The sequence below is a fragment of the Papio anubis genome, chromosome 11 (genome assembly GCF_008728515.1).
Source record: "Papio anubis isolate 15944 chromosome 11, Panubis1.0, whole genome shotgun sequence".
Lineage (NCBI taxonomy): Eukaryota > Metazoa > Chordata > Mammalia > Primates > Cercopithecidae > Papio > Papio anubis.
Genome location: NC_044986.1, coordinates 35,891,933 through 35,910,219, shown reverse-complemented (window position 1 = coordinate 35,910,219; position 18,287 = coordinate 35,891,933). Strand labels below are relative to the sequence as shown.

The 18,287-nt window shown below is 44.4% G+C and overlaps 1 protein-coding gene across 3 annotated transcripts in view; it reads left to right on the top strand.

The window, feature by feature from the left end:
* PI4K2A (phosphatidylinositol 4-kinase type 2 alpha) overlaps window positions 1–18,085 on the top strand; it is a 36,037-nt gene extending 17,952 nt beyond the window's left edge. Inside the window, exons 5-9 of one of the 3 annotated variants that reach the window (XM_003904081.3) lie at window positions 3,917–3,978; window positions 5,894–5,993; window positions 7,851–7,984; window positions 8,464–8,523; window positions 15,480–18,085. In XM_003904081.3, the coding sequence (XP_003904130.1) occupies window positions 3,917–3,978; window positions 5,894–5,993; window positions 7,851–7,984; window positions 8,464–8,523; window positions 15,480–15,641 (518 nt within the window). In that variant the 3' untranslated portion in view covers window positions 15,642–18,085. Of the gene's footprint in view, window positions 1–3,916; window positions 3,979–5,893; window positions 5,994–7,850; window positions 7,985–8,463; window positions 8,524–11,259; window positions 11,476–13,036; window positions 13,113–15,479 lie in introns of those variants that run through there. The other 2 variants (XM_021943553.2, XM_009215102.1) reach the window with 2 other exon arrangements.
* Window positions 18,086–18,287: the final 202 nt, after the last annotated feature.

The window sequence follows — 18,287 nt, the reverse complement described above, 5'->3', positions numbered from 1 at the left end:
ATAACGTCCTCAAGGTACATTTATGATGCAGTATATATCAGAATTTCCTTCCTTTTTAAGGGTAAATACTGATCCATTTTATGTATATACCACATTTTGTCTATCCATTCATCTTTCAGTGAACACTTGGGTTGCTTCTGCATTTTAGCTATTATGAACAATGCTACTGAGTGTATAAATATCTCTTCAAGACCCTGCTTTCAGTTTTTTTGAGTATATATCCGGAAGTGGAATTACTGGATCATATATGGTAATTCTATTTTTAATTTTTTGAGGAACCACCATACTGTTTTCCACTGCAGCTACGCCATTTTTACATTCCCACCAACAGCACACGAGGGTTCCTTCCAATTTCTCCATATTCTCGCCAGCACTTTTCGTTTTCGTATTTCATCTGCATTCTGCTGAATGTTTTCTATTTTGTTTTGATAGTAACCATCCTAATGGGTGTGAGATGTTATCGTATCGTTTTGATTTGCATTTCCTTAATGATTAGTGATGTTAGGCATCTTTTTTTTTTTTTTCTCTTTGAGACAGAGTCTTGCTCAGTCGCTCACACTGGAGTGCACTGGTGCGATCTCAGCTCACTGCAAGCTCTGCCTCCTGGGTTCACACCATTCTCCTGCTTCAGCCTCCCAAGTAGCTGGGACTACAGATGCCCGCCGCTACGCCGGCTAATTTTTTGCATTTTTAGTAGAGACGGGGTTTCACCTTGTTAGCCAGGATGGTCTTGATCTCCTGACCTCGTGATCCACCCACCTTGGCCTCCCAAAGTGCTGGGATTACAGGCGTGAGCCACCGCACCCAGCTGATGTTAAACAACTTTTTATGTGCTGATTGGCCAATCATATATATTCTTTGGAGTTGGCTATTTTAGTCCTTTGCCTATTTTTGAATTTTTTTTTTTTTTTCTTGGTCGTTATTGTTGAGTTCCCTCTACATTTGTTGAAAGTTCTCTGTATATCTGGCTATTAATCCCATATCACATATATAATTTGCAAATATTTTCTCTCAATCTGTTGCCTTTAGTTTTACTTTTTAAAGAGACAGAGTTATGCTCTATTATCCAGGCTGAAGTGCAGTGGTACAATCATAGCTCACTACAGCCTCGGACTCCTGGGTTCAAGTGATCCTCCTACCTCTGCCGCACTAGTAGGAGTAGCTGGACTACAGGTGTGAGGACCACACCTGGCTAGTTTTTAAATTTTTTGTGGAGACGAGGTCTCACTGCGTTGCCCAGGCTGGTCTCAAATTCCTGGGCTCAAGCAATCCTCCTACCTCAGCCTCCCAAAGTGCTGGGATTACAGGTGTCAACGACTGCGCCCAGCTTGCAACTGATTTTTTTGTGGATTGACTTTGTATGCTGCTACTTTGCTGAATTATTAGTTCTAGCAGTTTGTTTTTTTGGAAATTTTAGGGTTATGTACATACACAATCATATCTATGAACAGACATAATTTTCCCTCCTTTTTTTTTTTCCACCCAATTTGGGGGCTTTTTATTTCTTTTTTCTTGCTTCAGTGCTCTAAGACTTCCAGTACTATGTTGAATAGAAGTAAAAGCAGGCATCTTTTCATTGTTCTTGATTGCAGTCTTTCACCATTATGATTTTAGGGTCCTTTTTGCCCACCTTGGCACCCTCAAGCTGTTTGCAAGCTGCTCCTAGAACTTGTGCATATCTGGCTGCCATGTGGCTGAAGGGTGGGGGTTGGGTAGCTGTTTGTGGGACTACAGGTGCATGCCACCACGCTTGGCTGAATTTTTGTATTATTTAGTAGAGACGAGGCTTTCACCATGCATTGTTCGAGGCTGGTCTATAGAACTCCTGAGCTTCGAAATGATCACACCCGACCGATTGTTGCCAGTCCCAAAGTGCTGGGATTACAGGTGAGAGCCATCACGCCCAGCCTCTTCTTTTCTAACATACGCACTTCAGACTTTAATTTCATCTTAAGCATAGTTTAGGTGTATCATACAAATGTGTATTTTTCCACTGTAATCAATCATTATAAAATATATTTAAACATTTTTTATCCTCTCATTTTATAGATGGAGACTATATTTTCTAATTTCCATTGTTCATTTCTTCTGTGTCCCATAGTTTACTTACAATAATTTTTTAGCTGGTTAGTAGGAAAATTTCAAAATACACAAAAGTAAAGAGACTGGTATAATAAACCCCATATACTTGTTACCACCTTCAACGGTACTGTGTAAAGTCTCACTTCCTGCTACCTCCATCCCTGCTGGATTTTTTTTTTTTTTTTCAACTAAGGCTTTTACTGGAACTGCTGGATTATTTTAAAGCAAATCGGAGACATAATTTTATAGTATCCATAGATACCTCCGTATGTTCTTGAAGAGATACATTTTTTTTCAGTATAATCAGTATTTAATATCCCATCAGTGTTCAGATTACCCCAGTTGTCTCATACAAAAGTGGTTTTTATAATTGACTTGTTGAAATCATGATATAAAGGTCCACATATTACATTTGGTTAATATCTTTCTTTTCTGTTTTTTTGGAGATGGGATCTCACTATGTTGCCCAGGCTGGTCTTAAACTCCTGGGCTCAAGCAGTCTTCCCACCTCAGCCTCCCAAAGTGCTGAGATTACAGGCATAAGCCACTGTGTCTGGCCAGGTTAATATGTTTCTTAAATGTCTTCAATTTAGGGAAAGTTTCACATTTTTTTCCCGTTGCCTTTTGTTTGTTGAAGAAACTGGATATTTGCCCTGTAGAATTTCCACATTGTGGATTTGACACCCTCTATTCTCTGTGTTTCCTGTAAATTTACTGCCTGAGTTTAAAGGCTTGATCAAATTCAGGTATGATTTTTTTTTTTTTTTTTTTTTTTGGAGGCAGGGTATCACTCTGTTGCCCAGGCTAGAGTGCAGTGGTATGATCATAGCTCATTGCAGCAGCCTCTAACTCTTGGCTCAAGCTATCTTGCCTCAGCCTCCCAAGTAGCTGGAACTATAGGCACATACCACCACACCTGGCTAATCTTATTTACAATTTATTTAGACATGGGGTCTCGCTATTTTGCCCAGGCTGGTCTTGAACTCCTGACCTCAAGTGATTCTCTGCCTCCTCAGCCTCCCAAAATGCTGGGATTTCAGGTACAGCCTCTGCTGATATTCTTAATATTGACTTTTATCTTTTTAAACGTATTAAGGATTTTATTGTGAACATTTTAATGTCTGTATATTTTTATTGTTTGGAGCCCCTACAGATCTGTTTTAATTTTCAGTTGTTTCTCTTTGTTTTTATTCCTGTCATCTTGTTTCTTTGTGTACCTGATTGTTTTTCATTGTCAAATACTGCCTATCAGAAATCGTAGAGCTGTATGAAGGCCTAAGATATTATTGAAATCCTGTCTGGAGGAAGAAGATTTCTTTTGGCAAGCACCTAGGGCACTAACAATCCAGTATCACTTTAATTTCAGGTGTTGAGGTGAAGCTTGGTGTATTTCCAAGGTGTGGTAGTGAGTGCTTCAGGTCTTAACCCAAAGCATAGATGATATATGAGGGTCCCTTACCCCTGATCAGTCACTGGATTATAGTTTTTGTCTCTCTAGCTCCACAAGGCTCTTATAACAAGGCTCTTGTTCTACCTCTCAAGCTCATAGCCACCTCTTTCCAAATCGGCAAGTGCTCTAGGGGAAAAGAAGCCACAGTGCTGGGCTCCACTTCCTCCCATGGATTTCCTTTCTCTCCCAGAACTTCACTCTTGAATTCTTTGTGGTCTTGTTAAAATCTCCAGTACCTTAAAGAGATCTAAAAATATTTTATCCAGTGTTTGTAGTCATTCTCAGTAGAAGGGTTAGTCCAAGTGTCCAGAATACCTAGTCCACCATTACAAAAATTGAAAGTCATCCCCCTTTTTTCTGCTAACTTTATATTTCTGTTCACAGATCGAGGCAATGACAACTGGCTGATTAAATATGACTGTCCAATGGATAGTTCTAGCTCTCGGGTAAGAGGCTGAGATAAATCTTAAAAAGAATGAAGAGTATTTGCATAATACAGAAACACACAAAATGGTCAGAGATGTAGGTCATATAAGTTCAGAAGAATCGGAGGGTGCATACATTTAAAATTAATAGGTTAATATTTGGTATAGTTTTACTCAATATGTGTTTCAAGGACATCCTACTGACACACGTTAATAGGAATAGCATGAAGAAAGGATCAAGTAGATTTGGAACATATTACGTACTCTGTTCCTTTCTTTGAGCTTCATATTGCACAGTAGCATAGTAAAGGTCTCAGAAGTACTACATTAAACAAACCTATTTAAATTTGATTTCTACCCTTTGTTAACCATGAGCCACTTTTCTCACAATAGACCGCAAGTCCACAGAACATAAGTTTAGAAAACGCTGCTCCTGCAACTTTCTTTCCTTTCTCATTCCTTTCATCCTCCACCACACTTCTCTACCACTGTTCAGTATGCATGTTTTACAAAATTAGCAGAAGGCTACCTGGGAAAGAGTGAGATTGGTTTTATTTCTTTTTTTGTTTTCTTTCTTTTTTTTTTTTTAAGAAACAGGGTTGGCTGGGCATGGTGACTCAATCCCAGCACTTTGGGAGGCCGAGGTGGGAGGATCACCTGAGGTCAGGAGTTCAGCCTGGCCAACGTGGTGAAACCCCATCTCTACTAAAAATAGAAAAATTAGCCAGGCATGATGGCGGGAGTTTGTATTCCTAGTTACTCGGGAGGCTGAAGCACGAGAATGACTTGAACCCAGGAGGTGGAGGTTGCAGTGAGCCAAGATTACGCCATTGCATTCCAGCCTGGACAACAGAGCAAGACTCTGTCTCAAAAAAAAACACAAAAAAACAAAAAAACGAGAGACAGGGTCTTGCTCTGTTGCCCAGGCTGGAGTGCAGTGGTGCTATCCTAGCTCACGGCAGCCTTGGACTCCTGGGCTCAAAGCAGACCTCTCACCTCAGCCTCCTGAGTAGCTGGGACTACAGGCACAAAGTTTGTTTAATATTTTGTAGAAATGAGGTCTTGCTATGTTGCCCAGGGTGGGGTTTTTATTCCTTATAACTTTTTTACTTTCTCTAATAGTGGCTCTCAAATTTTGTGCCTGAATCTTCTGAAGAGTTATTTAAAATAGTACATAGATTCTTCAGGCATTTCCCTTAGAAATTGATTCATCAGGTCTGGTGTAAAACTCAGGATTCTGCACATTTAATAAGGCGTCTCAGGGGATTCAGATTCAGGCATCCTGGAACCACAGTTCTCGTTCCTGTGATGGCACCCATGAGCCTGAAGCATGGAGCCGCATAGTCAGTGATTGTCTCTGACATGGGCTGTCACAGGTGACATGCCCACTCTTTTTACATTCAGCTCTTGTCCTTTTCCTTTTCATGCACCACTGAAGCAGGAAAACAGACTCCCTTGTGCAGGAGCAGCCAGCTGTTATCTTCCGGGGCTCTGTTTTCTCGCTGGAAAATGTAGTTGTCACCAGTGAAGTAACATCTGAGTCAAGGTCCACACAAAAGGACCTTGGCCAACTGATACGGATTTTATTTCTTCTGTTCTGCTTTCGGGATTCTCATTTTCTTTCCCTAGGAGGAATGACTTATAGTTATCTTTATTATTGTTATTATCCTTCTTACCAAAGACTGTAGCAGCTCCTGGGGAGGTGTACCTTTTCTAAGATAAGAACAGGACTCTTGAGCCTTGAACAAGAGCCAGGTCAGAGGCCCCAAAATGTGCTAAGTTCAGATAACAACATGGAAGTCAGTTCAGAGAGTAGCTCAAGATAAGTTCAATAAGGATTGTTCTCTTGAGGGAGTTGGGATGAGTTGCTTTGCTACTCAGGAAGGGCCTGAGGGAGATGGGATTCCTCAGTCATTAGTCTTTCCTTGCTCTTCAGGACACAGACTGGGTGGTGGTGAAGGAGCCTGTTATCAAGGTGGCTGCCATAGACAATGGGCTGGCCTTCCCACTGAAGCATCCTGACTCCTGGAGGGCATGTAAGTCTCGAGACAATGGTGATCTGGCTCTTCCCTTGCTCAGTCTATTTTCTCACTGTGCAGTGGAGATGATAATGTCTCTATCATAGGATTATTCTTTTTTTTTTTTTTTTTTTTTTTTTTTGAGACTGAGTCTGGCTCTGTCCCCCAGGCTGGAGTGCGGTGGCCGGATCTCAGCTCACTGCAAGCTCCGCCTCCCGGGTTTACGCCATTCTCCTGCCTCAGCCTCCCGAGTAGCTCCGCCTCCGGGTTTACGCCATTCTCCTGCCTCAGCCTCCCGAGTAGCTGGGACCACAGGCGCCCGCCACTTCGCCCGGCTAGTTTTTTGTATTTTTTAGTAGAGACGGGGTTTCACCTTGTTAGCCAGGATGGTCTCGATCTCCTGACCTCGTGATCCGCCCGTCTCGGCCTCCCAAAGTGCTGGGATTACAGGCTTGAGCCACCGCGCCCGGCCATATCATAGGATTATTCTAAAAATTAATGAAATAATGCAGTTTAGGCACTTTAACACAATGGCTGGCATGTGGCAACTATTTCATAATATAAGCTGTTTTTCTAATTTTTGTCTTCTATGATTCCCATTGCAAGCATAAAGGTGATTAGAAATCAGAAGCATAAAGATGAATTTTCTCATTGTCTCTTTGCATTCTTCTCGTTCTTTCTGAGGACTGTCTTTTTTTTTTTTTGGAAATGGAGTTTCTCTATTGTTGCCCAGGCTGGAGTGCAATGGTACGATCTGGGCTCACTGCAACCTCCACCTCACGGGTTCAAGCGATTCTCCTGCCTCAATCTCCCGAGTAGCTGGGATTACAGGCATACACCACCACGCCCGGCTAATTTTGTATTTTTAGTAGAGACAGGGGTTTCACCATGTTGGCCAGGCTGGTCTCAAACTCCTGACTTCAGGTGTTCCATCTGCCTCAGCCTCCCAAAATGCTTGGATTACAGGTGTGAGCCACTGCGCCTGGCCGAGGGCTATTTATTTTTTATTTTTTATTTTATTTTTATTTTTATTTATTTATTTTTTTTGAGACGGAGTCTCGCTGTCTCCCAGGCTGGAGTGCAGTGGTGCGATCTCAGCTCACTGCAACCTCCGCCTCCTGGGTTCACGCCATTCTCCTGCCTCAGCCTCCCAAGTAGCTGGGACTATAGGCTCCCACCACCACGCCCAGCTAATTTTTGTATTTTTAGTAGAGACAGGGTTTCAGTGTGTTGGCCAAGATGGTCTCAATCTCCTGACCTTGTGATCTGCCCGCCTCAGCCTCCCAAAGTGCTGGGGTTACAGGCGTGAGCCACCGCGCCCAGCCCTTTTTAAATTTTTTAATTTGTTATTTTATTGTTTTAGTGTATATTTCCTGAAATATCTTTTTTTTTTCTTCTGTTTTCTGAGGACTATCTTTCCATAATTTATTCTATTTGTGTCTCTAAATATAAGCTGCCTATCAGTGTTCTGTCTTCCTTGTTACATCTCCTACCCTGTTGAAACTGAGAAGCTTTCGGAAAGGAGGAGAAATAAACCTAGGGAGTCAGTAGCCCCTTTTGCAGCATTGGTCTTCCTTTTCAGAAAGACCATCTCAGCATCTCAGTGGCAAGTAGTTGCTTCTAGACCCTGCATCTTGGAAAGTCATGTAATGTTTGAGAAAGAGCTCTGAGATTAGGCAGTCCTGGGTTTGAACCCTGGTTCCTCTACTGACTAGCTAGGTAACCTTTACGATTAAGAGCACTTGTAAGTTTTTGTTTCTGTTGTATATCAGGGAAGAGGGGTTCTCCTTTAGAAAGTGCCTTGACCGGTGGAGGACGCAGATGAGCAGGGACTTTTCCAACAGCAGCTTTGCCTTTGGCTTTTCCTCTTTTCAGATCCTTTTTACTGGGCTTGGTTGCCCCAGGCGAAAGTCCCATTTTCTCAGGAGATAAAAGATCTGATCCTTCCAAAGATATCGGACCCTAACTTCGTCAAGGACTTGGAAGAGGACCTTTATGAACTCTTCAAGGTTAGCCCTGGGAACCTCAGCCCTGTTATCATATGGAAGAAGGAATTTTTAATGGTTTTTTAAATTGGTCCTGACACAAGCCAAGAGGAAATGGCTAACACCTTTCTGCCAACGAATAGCAAGATTTCCACATGTGGACAGCAGGACCTGGTTTGGATGGGTTTGAGAGAAATGGGCAGGGGTGATAAATCACAATGATGTGTCTCTCCTGTGCATCATGTGGCTGCAATGTATCTGCAGGGCTTTCATTTTAATATGGAGCACTGCAGCCTAGAGTTTGAGATGCAGAGGAAGATACTGACTTGTTTTCTGTTTCCTCATCTGTAAAGCAGGGAGTTCTTGTGGGAGTGGTTGACTTCACCAAGCTGCAGAAGCCTTATGCAGGTTTTCCTTATTAGAAAGTTTCTAACTGGGGGAAAAAAATGGGTTCCTGTGAGGCATTCACACAGGTTCCATCTCCTTCTGGTCTTCTTTTGCAGAAAGATCCTGGTTTCGACAGGGGCCAGTTCCATAAGCAGATTGCTGTCATGCGGGGCCAGGTAAGCCTGGGACATCCTCCCAGTATCTTTTTGGTGTCTCTCTGGGAGGGTTGTGTGCTCAGGTTGAGCAAATGTTTGAAGCTTGTGTTTTACACCCTTTTTTTTTTTTGAGACCAAGTCTTACGCTGTCACCCAGGCTGAAGTGCAGTAGCATGATCTCCACTCACTGCAACCTCCGCCTCCCAGGTTCAAGCAATTCTTGTGCCTCAGCCTCCCAAGTAGCTAAGAGTACAGGCGCATGTCACAACACCTGGCTAATTTTTGCATTTTTAGTAGAGACGGGGTTTTGCCATTGTTGGCCAAGCTGGTCTCGAACTCCTGACCTCAAGTGATGCACCTGCCTCGGCCTCCCAAAGCACTGGGATTACAGGCATGAGGCACTGTGCCCGGCCGTGTTTTATATCTTTTTTCAGTCTGTTCCATATATTATTTATGGCTCTACCCTAACACCTAGGAGAGGGAAGGTGGCCCTCCCAATTCTCCCACCTCTTCCCTTGTATCCAGTGCTTGATGAAGCACTTAATGTGTGCTTATCTCTGCTAGTTGCTAGGTAATTCATTGGTAGTTAAACTAATGCTCCCTGTCCTCAAGTTGCTCAAGGCAGGCAACTTGTTTTGGTGGTTAAGATCTGGGCCCTGGAGCCAAACTGTTTCACTACTTGGAAGCTCTGTGGCCTGGGGCAAAAGCCTCTGTTTTCTTGTTCATAAAACAGAATAGTAATAATATATTGCACAGTTGGCTGGAGGATTTCACGAGATAATGCTTATCAAGCGTTTAGTAAAGAGTACTGGGCACATGAAGCACTCAGATATTGATTATGGTTATAATTTTGTTGTTATAGGTACAAGTTACATTATTCCTTCTCTTTCCACTTCACCTTAAAGGGAGCTAAGGAAACCAAGGGGATTGTTGATCTTCCAAAGCATAGTAAAGAAATGCTTGAAAAATGGTTTGAAAACTCTGTGGGGTACTGGTATTATGCTTATCACTTTGAAGTCTTCTTAAAGAGAGCTGGGATGGCCTAGTGGTTAAGGGTACAAACTGGTCAGAGTGCCTGGGTTTTTGAAGCCTGGCTCTGCCATTTACTACCTGTGAGATTTTGGGCAAGTTACTTAAATGTCTCCTTCCCTTAGTTTCCTCGTGTCTAATGTGGGATCAATAATAGTAGCTGAGACCAGGCATGGTGGCTCACACCTGTAATCCCAGCACTTTGAGAGGCTGAGGTGGGCAGATCACTTGAGCTAAGGAGTTGGAGACCAGCCTGGACAACATGGTGAAACCCTATCTCTACAAAAAATACAAAAATTAGCCGTGTGTGGTGGCACACGCCTGTAATCCTAGCTACTTAGGAGGCTAAGGTGGGAGGATTGCTTGAACCTGGGAGGTCTAGGATGCAGTGAACTGAGATGGCACCACTGCAGTCCAGTCTGGGGGACAGAGTGAGAACCTGTCTCAAGATAATAATAATAATAATAATGGTACCTGCCTTACAGAATTATTATGAGATAAATGATTTGAAACAGAGTAGTACCTGGCATATTGAAATACTCAATTTGTAGTATTAATAGCTGTTAGGATTATGATTTTTGTATACAGAAAATTCAGCTTCTCCCGTCTTTAAAGGGCAAGAGGATCTTCTCAGCCTTAATTCTGCATTTACTTCTTCCTGCCATTTATCTAAAGACCTGATGACAGCACCTCCTGGGCTTGCTGAGCCCGTTTTTCCCTGGAAGTAGGTTGGACAGAGAGTTTTTTTTTTTTGGAGACAGAGTCTCGCTCTGTCACCTAGGCTGAAGTGCAGTGGTGCAATCTTGGTTCACTGCAACCTTCACCTCCCAGGTTCAAGTGATTCTCCTGCCTCAGCCTCCCAAGTATCTGGGATTACAGGTGCATGGCATCACACTTGGCTAATTTTTGTATTTTTAGTAGAGATGGGGTTTCACCATGTTGGCCAGGCTGGTCTCAAACTCCTGACCTCAGGTGATCTGCCCACCTGGCCACTGAGCCCGACCTGGACAGAGGTTTTAAGAACTACAATTATTGTAGCTGTCTGAATACCAGTAACATGGTATTCCTACATTTCCCAAGTAATGTAAGGGACCAATTAGGCTGGCAGAATTTTTGGAAACATTAAAAGCCACATGATAGACTCTGATATTATGGAACTCAGCATAAAGAAATAAACTGGCTTCTCCAGTTGATGTAGGCTGTGCCTCTTTCCATATTGCAATGTCTTGTCTAATTTCTTCCCAGCTCAGTCCCTTGCCAACCCTTCTCCCATTACTCAGATGGGGCCATTATTCAGCGTGATAGGGGAGGCTGGGGTAGTGCAGTTTTATTTCTGTCCATCTTGTGCTCCTAATGTCTTCAGAGGAGCTTTTGGCATCTTGTAACCTACAGCGCCTACTACCTTAGGGTGACCATCCAGCTCCTTCCAACATGCACATGGCCAGTATATCACTCACGTGCTTACTTGTCTACAATTCACACATCAAAGCAAAATGGTCCTCTGCGCTATAGAAATCTGACAAAGCACAGAGAAAAGAGGTCATAACCCTGTCTACGTAGCTGAGCCATTATCACAGGATGGGCTGTAGTACAAGGGCCCTGAGATGTAGGGAAAGAGTGAAGAGGCCCCACAGGGACACAGTCAGGTGATAGAAGTTGTTACTCAAAGGCTTCTCACCAGGAGTTAAAGAATCTAGGGTCTGACACAGATGTATATTTTGCTAACAGCAATTCCAGGCTCAGTATTGTGACGGCAGAGCCACAGGGACCCCACGCACATTCCGTTGCCTTACCCGATGGCCTGTGATGCGGAGAGAACCGATTAAAACCATTTGATAAACTCCTCCCTTGTCTAGCCCTGTGTTCGCTGTGAACACTGTAGAGGCAGGTTGGCCAGTCTGTACCTGGACTTTGAATAAATCTTCTGTATCCTCAAAAAAAAAATAAAAAAAAAAAAAGAATCTGGGGTCTCAGAGAAATGCCTCTTTAACATTTTCTTTTTCTTTTCTTTTTTTAAAAGACAGGGTCATGCTCTGTTACCCAGGCTGGAGTGCAGTGGCCCAATCGTAGCCAACTGCAACTCTGAACTCCTAGGTTCAAGAAGTCCTCCCCACTCAGCCTCCTGAGTAGCTAGGACCACAGGCATGCACCACCATTTCTGGGTAATATTTTTTTTTTTTTTTTTTGAGACAGAGTCTTGCTCTGTCGCCCAGGCTGGAATGCAGTGGCGCCATCTCGGCTCACTGCAACCTCCGACTCCCGGGTTCATGCTATTCTCCTGCCTCAGCCTCCTGAGTAGCTGGGACTACAGGTGCCCACTGCCACGCCTGGCTAATTTTTTGTATTTTTAGTGGAGATGGGGTTTCACAGTGTTAGCTGGGGTGGTCTCGATCTCCTGACCTTGTGATCCACCTGCCTCTGCCTCCCAAAGTGCTGGGATTACAGGTGTGAGCCACTGCGCCCGGCCTTGGGTAATTTTTTTTTTAAGAGGTGGGGTCTTGTAATGTTGCCCAGGCTGGTCTCAAATTCCTGGCTTCAAGTGATCCTCCTGCCTTGGACTTCCAAGGTGCTGAGATTATAGGCATGAGCTACCACGTCCAGCCCAACATTTTCAAAGATAGTATTTATTCTTTAGTATTATGTGACTGCTATAATTTTTCTTCAACTTTTAAAAATAATTTCTATTTTATTTATTTATTTATTTATTTATTTATTTTTGAGACGGAGTCTTGCTCTGTCGCCTAGGCTGGGGTACAGTGGCGTGATCTCGGCTCACTGCAAGCTCTGCCTCCCGGGTTCACGCCATTCTCCTGCGTCAGCCTCCCGAGTAACTGGGACTACAGGCGCCTGCCACCACGCTCAGCTAATTTTTTGTATTTTTAGTAGAGATGGGGTTTCACCGTGTTAGCCAGATGGTCTCGATCTCCTGACCTCATGATCCACCTGCCTTGGCCTCCCAAAGTGCTGGGATTACAGGCGTGAGCCACTGCGACTGGCCTCTTTTTAAATTCTTTATTCTTCTTTCTTTTTACTCCCGGTTCCAGGCTTATCTTCAGCTTTTTAATTGGGAAAATTTCAAACCTCAGTAAAGTTGAAAGAATGGAACCTTCTGGATTCTTCAGTTGTTGTATTTAGCCAGATTTATCTCATGTGTCTATGTATTATCCACTGGTATATCTGAATAATGTCTGTTTAATTTCTCTCTCTCCCTAGATAGATTTTCTCTTTTGGCCAAATCTTTTGAAAATAAGTAGTAGATAATTTGACGTGTTTACCCCAGATACTCCAGCAATCTCCTTTCAGTTCTTCACCCTGATATTTTGCTTAAGACTATTTGGAACAGTGTAGGATGCTGGCAAGTACCAAAACAATTAAGTAAAAAGAAATTTGTTACTGATAGGGTAACAAATGACCCCTGTTGCAGGTGTATCTCTGTCCCTTTGTAAGCAGCGGTTGTGTAAGAGGATATCTGTGGCTTGAGGGCTGTGTGTCTGTGTGATTTCAGGGTGCAACCTAGCTTACCCTCCCATGAAATCTTCAACATCTACTGTTTTAAAGAAGATAGGGCCAGGCGCGGTGGCTCATGCCTGTAATCCCAGCACTTTGGGAGGCCGAGGCAGGTGGATCACCTGAGGTTGCAAGTTTGAGACCAGCCTGACCAACATGGAAAAACCTCATCTCTACTAAAAATACAAAATTAGCTGGGTGTGGTGGTGCATGCCTGTAATCCCAGCTACTCGGAAGGCTGAGGCAGGGGAATCGCTTGAACCTGGGAGGCAAAGGTTACTGTGAGCTGAGATTGCGCCATTGCACTCCAGCCTGGGCAACAAGAGTGAAACTCCGTCTCAGAAAAAAAAAAAAAAGAGAGAAGATAGGACACCTTCAGCTTTTGTACTCTCCTACCAGAGAAGATAAATGATGGTGATACTAAGTTTGACAGAGAGGAGAAACTGTGTCCTCATGGACACATAACTGAAATACCTGTAAAATACTGACAAAAGATGGTAAGGACTGGACTCAGTGGCTCACGCCTGTTATCCCAACACTTTGGGAGGCTGAGGTGGGAGGATCATTTGCAGCCAGTGAGCTATGAGGGTGCAGTGAGCTATGAATGTGTCACTGTACTGCAGCTTGGGCGACAGAGTGAGACCTTGTCTCAGAAAAGAAAGAAAAAAAATTAGGGGAAACTGGGCAAATGCTATATAGGAACTCTCTGTACTATCTGCAACTTTTCTCTAAAATTATTCCAAGGTAAAACATTTGTTTAAAAAAAAAAAGATGATGAAGAGATAGTGGTGGAAGGAGAATCTAAATGAAATGTTGGCTTTTTACTTTTTTTTTTTTTTTTTTTTTTTGAGATGGAGTCTCGCTCATTCGCTTAGACTGGAGTGCAGTGGCACAATCTCAGCTCACTGCAACCTCCGCCTCCCGGGTTCAAGTGATTCTCCCACCTCAGCCTCCGTAGGAGCTGGGATTACAGGCAGCTGCCATCATGCCCAGCTAATTTTTGTATTTTTGTAGACACGAGGTTTCACCATATTGGCCAAGCTGGTCTCAAACTCCTGACCTCAGGTGACCCACCCACCTCGGCCTCCCAAAGTGCTGGGATTACAGGCGTGAGCCACCACGCCCAGCTGGCTTTTTACATTTTACATTTACATCATCTTTGTAGGAAAATCATAAAATAGGGATGAACAACAATAAATAATTAAAAACACCTATATTTTCTTGATACCCAGAGATGACCACTGCCAACTGCCAGACTTTTTTCTACACTACAGGTAGATAGGAAGACAGAATTTTAGAAAGTAAAAGGGGTTACAATCTTACACGGGTTCCTTTTCTGCTTTCCTTTGCATCTAACACAACATTGTGATCACTTCTATGCCAATACATTTACATGTATATCTGATAGTTCCCTGGTTAAATTTCTAGATATTTTAGGATAATTGTTTCTTATCCCTTAAATTATTAACTAATTTAATTTAATCTTTTCACTGTTATAAACAGTATTACATTATATACTTTTTGAAACTAAATGTTTTATGCATATCCATTAGTGTTTCTTAAAAATGGAATTGCCAAGTCAGAGGGTCTGGTTTTTTTTTTTTTTTTTGAGATGGGGTCTCGCTCTGTTGCCCAGGCTGGAGTACAGTGGCATGATCTCAGCTCACTGCAACCTCTGCCTCCCAGGTTCAAGAGATTCTTATGCCCAGCCTCCCAAGCATCTGGGATTACAGGTGTGCACCACCACCACACCTGGCTAATTTTTTTGTATTTTTAGTAGATACAGAGTTTCTCATGTTGGCCAGGTTAGGGTCTGTTCATTTTTCAGTGTTTTTTTGTGTTTTGTTTTTGTTTTTGTTTTTTGAGATGGAGTCTCACTCTGTTGCCCAGGCTGGAGTACAGTGGCATGATCTCAGCTCACTGCAACCTCCGCCTCCTGGGTTCGAGCGATTCTCCTGCCTCAGCTTCCCCAGTAGTTGGGACTACAGGTGTGTGCCCACATGGCCTGCTAATTTTTTTTTGGTATTTTTAGTAGAGACGGGGTTTCGCCATGTTGGCCAGGCTGGTCTGAAAGTCCTGACCTCTAGTGATCCACCTGCCTGAGTCTCCCAAAGTGCTGGGATTACAGGCGTGAGCCAGTGTGCCTGGCAAGTGTTTATTTTTTTGAACTCTCCCCAACTCTGAGTCATTCTTTTGTATCTTAACTAACTGGAGGGCAAAAAAAATAAAATATTTGTTTTCGTTTGTATTTTTTAAATGATTTGAGAGGTTTCTATTTTCTGTTTTGCTCATTTCTACTTTTGTAAATAGCCTATTTGCATGATTTTCCATTGGTGTTTTAAAAAATTGGTTTGTAGGAGTCCTCTCTACTGATCTCCTTTCAGAGGCAGATCTGGAATGCTGAGGCCTCTCCCTCACCCATCTCCTTTTTCCCACTGCAGATCTTAAATCTGACCCAGGCCTTGAAAGACAACAAGAGTCCCCTGCACCTCGTCCAGATGCCGCCTGTGATTGTTGAGACGGCCCGTTCCCACCAGCGGTCTTCTAGCGAGTCCTACACACAGAGCTTTCAGAGCCGGAAGCCCTTCTTTTCATGGTGGTAGCTCCAGAGGCAGGCAGAGGAAATATTGTCAGAGACTGGTGGGAGGAAGCCTGGGAAGTGGGGTGCAGGAAAAGCCAGAGAAGCCGGTGGAGAGCAGCACCTTTAAGAGCCCTCCCTCTCTGCTTGCCACCCCGCTCAGGGCTTTCCCATCCACAGGGAGAAGCACAATCAGGAACAGTGAGTGCTCCTCACCCTTCTGAGTGTGGGGGAGGCTGGAGCTCCATGCACATAGTCCAGATGCCTGGGAAGGAGCATCTCCCTTCCAGCATCTGCTGGTGGCAGGCTGGGACAGTCCCTTCCTTCCCTGACACCCTGCTCTATTGCAATTCCCTATTATATTCTGCATCAGAAAAACAAACAAAACAAAAACAACTTTAAATGCTTGTAGCAGAACCCTGGGTCATCTCATGTCAGAAATCTTTAATCCAGGCCTAAATTTGCATAGACCTGACATTCAGCTGCCTTGCAGTTGCTTCCTCCCATGAGCCAAGGCGGTGTCAGGGCAGCTGGATGACTCGCAGTACCACAGCACTGGGACAGACAGAAGCCACACCTTTCTTTCGGGTTTTTGCCAAGCCTCCTCCGTCTCCCACCAGTGCTGTGGGCTGGCTGCAAGCCTCCAAACAGTTCTCCTGGACGGGAGGTTTTTGCTTTACCCCCGCCAGCACTTCCGCACACAATCATAGAGAACCTCTCTGCTCTCTGCTGGCCTACAGCTTGTCTCTTTCTCAAGCAGAGGCAGGAAGAGCTAGTCTTAGCATTTATATTTTAGTAGGAAGTTGACTCCCAACATGTAAAAGTGATCCACGTGGCTGGAGTGTATGCTGGGAGCTAAGTGGTCTATGGGTGAACATATCCCACCTTGCTTCCTGAGTCCTTGGTCCCAATCTTCTCATTTGTTCCTGTCATTTTAAGTTTCCCCCCCCTAACTCTTTTGATGTAAAAGTTCAGTTTGTCTTCTGGAGTGGGTCTCTGCAGGGTTCTGGGATGAGTCTTGGCTTCTAAGAGGACAGGCTGTTAGGTTCTTGGACTTTTTTTGTGCCACCACTGCTGCTTGGTGGAAGTCACAGAACGTGGATTCTGCCTCATAAATAGCAGTTTCCCTTTTCTCCCTGACTTGTTCTAGGTCAATTTCTCTATGGCTTCCTGAGAAAGGCGGGACCCAAAGGAGAGAGGCCTTCAGACTGTCCCTGGTCCTGCCCAGCTCAGTGCGCATCTTCTTGCTTCCATGTGTCTTTTCCCCTGCTGCCTCACTCCCCACCCCCACTTGCCAGGTGTTTGAGCCCTTTCTACACCAAAGCAAAGTACGGCCTCAGGAGGGAGTAAAAAGGGTGCCCTCTATGTCTGAGGGGCAGCTGTGTTCATGCCCTGTGCTACTGGACATTTCACAATTCTGGCACCTTGCAATTGGTCAGTCAACCTCAGAAAGAAACTATCTTGAAGGTTTGAAAAACAACCAAAGAAAGGGAGTGAGGACTACGGCTGCATGTCTACTGCTTGCCCGGCTGCAGAGCAGAGATGTGCAGCCCTCTGGTCAGCTGGTTCAGGCTGGTCTCCACCGGTCCCCTTCCAGTCCAGCCACCAGGAGCCTGGTTGTCCCAGGCTTCCACCTGGCTGACAGGAAGAATTTCTGAGAGCCGGATGTGCATGCCCTGTGGACAAAGGTACAGCTCACCTGCCTGCCCCAGCCCCGACAATCACATGCAGCTGACTCGGACACTGGCCTTGGGAACAATGTTTGAGGGAACACCTGCCCCCTGACTATAGGAGCCAGAAGGGGACTCAGGTGTGCATAGCTCTCTGTAGACATTTTTACCCAAACCTGTTGGTAAAGTGCCCATCTGGTGTGCAAGAGAGCCTGGGGGTCTAACAGGGAGCCCGGCTGCCTCACCTGGCCACAGCCTCCATGCCAGATCTGCACATTGTCTTGATCCAGACCAGCTCTGTGATCAGAAGGAAATTGGGTCCAATGTAGGAGCAAGCTGGTCCTGGGCCTGGCAGGCAAGAGTGTGGGCATCCTTTCCTGGCCTTTCTCCACTCTCCCTCAAGCCTGTGCTCAGGTTGCCTTGAATGTGGACTCTGGAAGAGCCAGGGGCCCAGAGTGCCGGGGCAGGCTTCTGGGTGGCACTCGTGGAACACCGTCCCTCTGCCAGCCATAGGCCCTGCCTCCAGTGTCAGGGAATGGAGGCTGGGCTGCGAGAGTGCTGCTGCCCCCTGTGTCGTTCTTCTAATCCACTGTAGAAATTGTACGTAATGTATTTAAGTCAACGCAAATGTATGAATAACAAATCCAGTTCTGACCTTTTTTGTCCAGTTTCTTTTGGGAGAAGGGAAGACAAAGAAGATAGGAACGGAATTTTGACGGCAAAGAAACCTGTGTTTCCACGGAGTTGCTGAGACGTGGCTCCTGGGGCTATTTCCCCCGAATAAAGATCCAGGTCCTCATTTCCAAAGTCCCAATGCTCTGAAAACCAAAAGTATTTTCATAACCCATTTGAAACCAAACCTGACCTGAACCTGCACTGATGGGAAGCTATTGGTAATTATGATGTGTCCCTCTTAGTGTGATTCTTTGTTGCAGAAATGTCAATATATTTTATGACATGGTTCCCTACTAGGGATACAGTATTTGCCCTGACTACTTAAG